The sequence below is a fragment of the Carlito syrichta genome, unplaced genomic scaffold (assembly GCF_000164805.1).
Source record: "Carlito syrichta isolate Samal-C Ts95f unplaced genomic scaffold, Tarsius_syrichta-2.0.1 Scaffold309823, whole genome shotgun sequence".
Lineage (NCBI taxonomy): Eukaryota > Metazoa > Chordata > Mammalia > Primates > Tarsiidae > Carlito > Carlito syrichta.
Genome location: NW_007253919.1, coordinates 541,429 through 543,969, shown reverse-complemented (window position 1 = coordinate 543,969; position 2,541 = coordinate 541,429). Strand labels below are relative to the sequence as shown.

General features: G+C 43.5%; 1 protein-coding gene across 1 annotated transcript in view; it reads left to right on the top strand.

Annotated features, from left to right (window-relative positions):
• LOC110596531 (homeobox protein SEBOX-like) overlaps positions 1-2,188 on the top strand; it is a gene marked incomplete at its 5' end in the record, with an annotated part of 3,332 nt that extends 1,144 nt beyond the window's left edge. Inside the window, one exon of the mRNA XM_021717506.1 lies at positions 1,700-2,188. Coding sequence (XP_021573181.1) covers positions 1,700-2,188 — 489 coding nt within the window. The remainder of the gene's footprint in view (positions 1-1,699) is intronic.
• Positions 2,189-2,541: the final 353 nt, after the last annotated feature.

The following is a 2,541-nucleotide window of genomic DNA, read 5'->3' as shown; positions in this document are numbered from 1 at the left end:
CCACTCACCTCAGCCTCCCAAAGGTGCGGGATTACAGGCTGAGCCACCGAGCCCGGTTCCTGTTAGGTTTTCTACAACCTTGGCAGGGCTGCATAATTTTTTCTTGTGAGAGGCTATTCCTGTGGATGGTAGGATATTGTTAGCGCTCCTAGCCTCTACCAACTAGATACCAGTAAAGCTCCTGCCCACCTCCCTCTTCTATTTGTGACAACCTCAAAATTCACAGTCAGATGTCTTCCAACTGAAGGACAAAATTGTCCCCACTGAGTACTTCAACATAAGTTATAGGGATGGTGATTTAGTATATGTTAAGTGCTCATAACTTAGGAAGCACGTTCATAGGCTTATAAAACAGAAGGTTTCAAGTACTTGTGTTTATTAACTCTTGATCATATTTATACATGTGTACATAAACTGAATTCTTATGCAAACAATGGCAAAAAGGGAAAACAATGTCAGCTTGGTCAAGAGACCTTGTTTGCTGATCCACTGTTGCAATTACAGGCAGAATTCGGGAGCATATACCTTTTCAGACAGTTTCAATTCACCTATAGTTGATTGCTCAGTGTGTTACATCTCTATGTGTGTATATGCATACTGAACACATGAACAAGAATTTTTGGGTGTTTTTGAGTCAGGGTCTCACTCTGTCACCCAGGCTGGAGTGCAGTAGCACACTCACGGCTACAGCAGCCTAGACCTGCTGGGCTCAGGTGATACTTCCACCTTAGCCTTCTAAGTAGCTGGAACTACAGGCATATGCCACCATGCCTGGCTACTTTTTTATTTCTTGTAGATGAGGTCTTGCCAACTTGCCCAGGCTGGTCTCAATCCCACGGGTTCAGGCAATCCTGTCACCTCAGCCTCCCAAAGAGCTAGAATTAGAGGCATGAGCCACCGCACCCAGCAAGAATTATTTTAAGTATAAAATAGATATGATTTTCATATACAGTCTTCCCTTGGTATCCATGAAGAGTTGGTTCCAGGACCTATCCCAAATACCAAAATCTGGAGATGCTCTGGTTCCTGATATAAAATGGTGTTGTATTTGCATATAATTTATGTATATCCTCTTGTATACTTTAAATCATCTCTAGATTACTAAAAAAATATCTAATATGGTTGGACATGGTGGCTCACACCACTAATTCCCAGCACTTTGGGAGGCCAAGGTGAGTGAATTGCCAGATCCCAAGGGTTTGAGACCAGCCTAGGCAATTTGGCAAGACCTCGTCTCTACAATAAATCAAAAAAATTGCCCGGCATGGTGGCATGCACCTATAGTTCCAACTACTTGGAAGGCTGAGGTAGAAAGATCGCCTGAGCACAGCAAGTCAAGGTTGCGGTAGCCATGAGCATGCCACTGTACTCCAGCATGGGTGACAGAGCAAAACTCCAACTCAAAAAAGAAAAAAGAAAAACTAATGTAAATGCTATATAAATAGCTGTTCTACTATGTTTTTATTTACATTCTTTTTATTGCTGCATTGTTTTTTGGGTTTGTCCTTTTTTTTTTTTTAAGTCCACGGTTGGTTGAATTTGAGGATAAAGAATCCATGTAGTCAGAGGGCTGACTCTATATAAAATCACCCTGTGATTAGGCCTTCTGTTAATAGCTCTTTTGCTTTACAGAGTATGAAAAGCAAAGCTAGAATTTATTATGTCTTATGATGTCCATGTCTCCCTTTTTCTTACTTAGATGTGGTTTCAGAACCAAAGAAATCTACATCCAGAGCAGAGCAGAAGGGATCCAGTGGATTCAATGGTAGATGGTCCAAATGAGGGATTAGATATGTCTGTTAAGGAGCATCAAATCGACCTGTTCTCTCCTCCAGATAGGTCTGATCATTTTTCTTCCTCCAATTCTTTCAGCAGGAACCAAACATCTCCATCCCACATGTCCTTTGTTCCTTGGGATCCCTCCATGGTCTGTGTAAGCCAAGGACCAAGTGCCACACAGGCTGTGCAGGAAGGAGAAAATTCTAACCACCCTCTGATACTAAGAAATCACTTGCCGATACTACCAACTCTGGGAGAGAACTTCTCCGATACTCAGACACAGCCTGAGCACAAAGAACAGCCACCTCAGGATCTGGGACAGATGAACATAGCTTACATTTTGCAGTGGTGGGATGAGATCTGCCAGGCTCTGATTGCAGAATGGAGCCCTCTCAAAGGGATACACTGAGACAGACTTGTGGCAGCTGCAGGCACAGTCAGCTGGAGTCATCTTGTCTCCACTCGGCCAACCGCACCACCAATACGTAGAGACCTCAAACCTTTAAATCAACTTCTGCCATTCAGATTTTCTTTTTCGTCTTCTTTTTTTTTAGTCAGAGTCTCACTCTTTCGCCCAGGCTGAAGTGCAGTGGCACACTCACGGCCACCACAGTATCGACCTGCTAGGCTCAGGTGATCCTTCCGCCTCAGCCTTTCAAGTAGCTGCATCTACAGGCATGCACTTTCACATCCGGCTAATTTTTTGATTTATTGTAGAGACAAGGTCTCACCAAGTTGCCCAGGCTTGTCTCGAACCCCTGA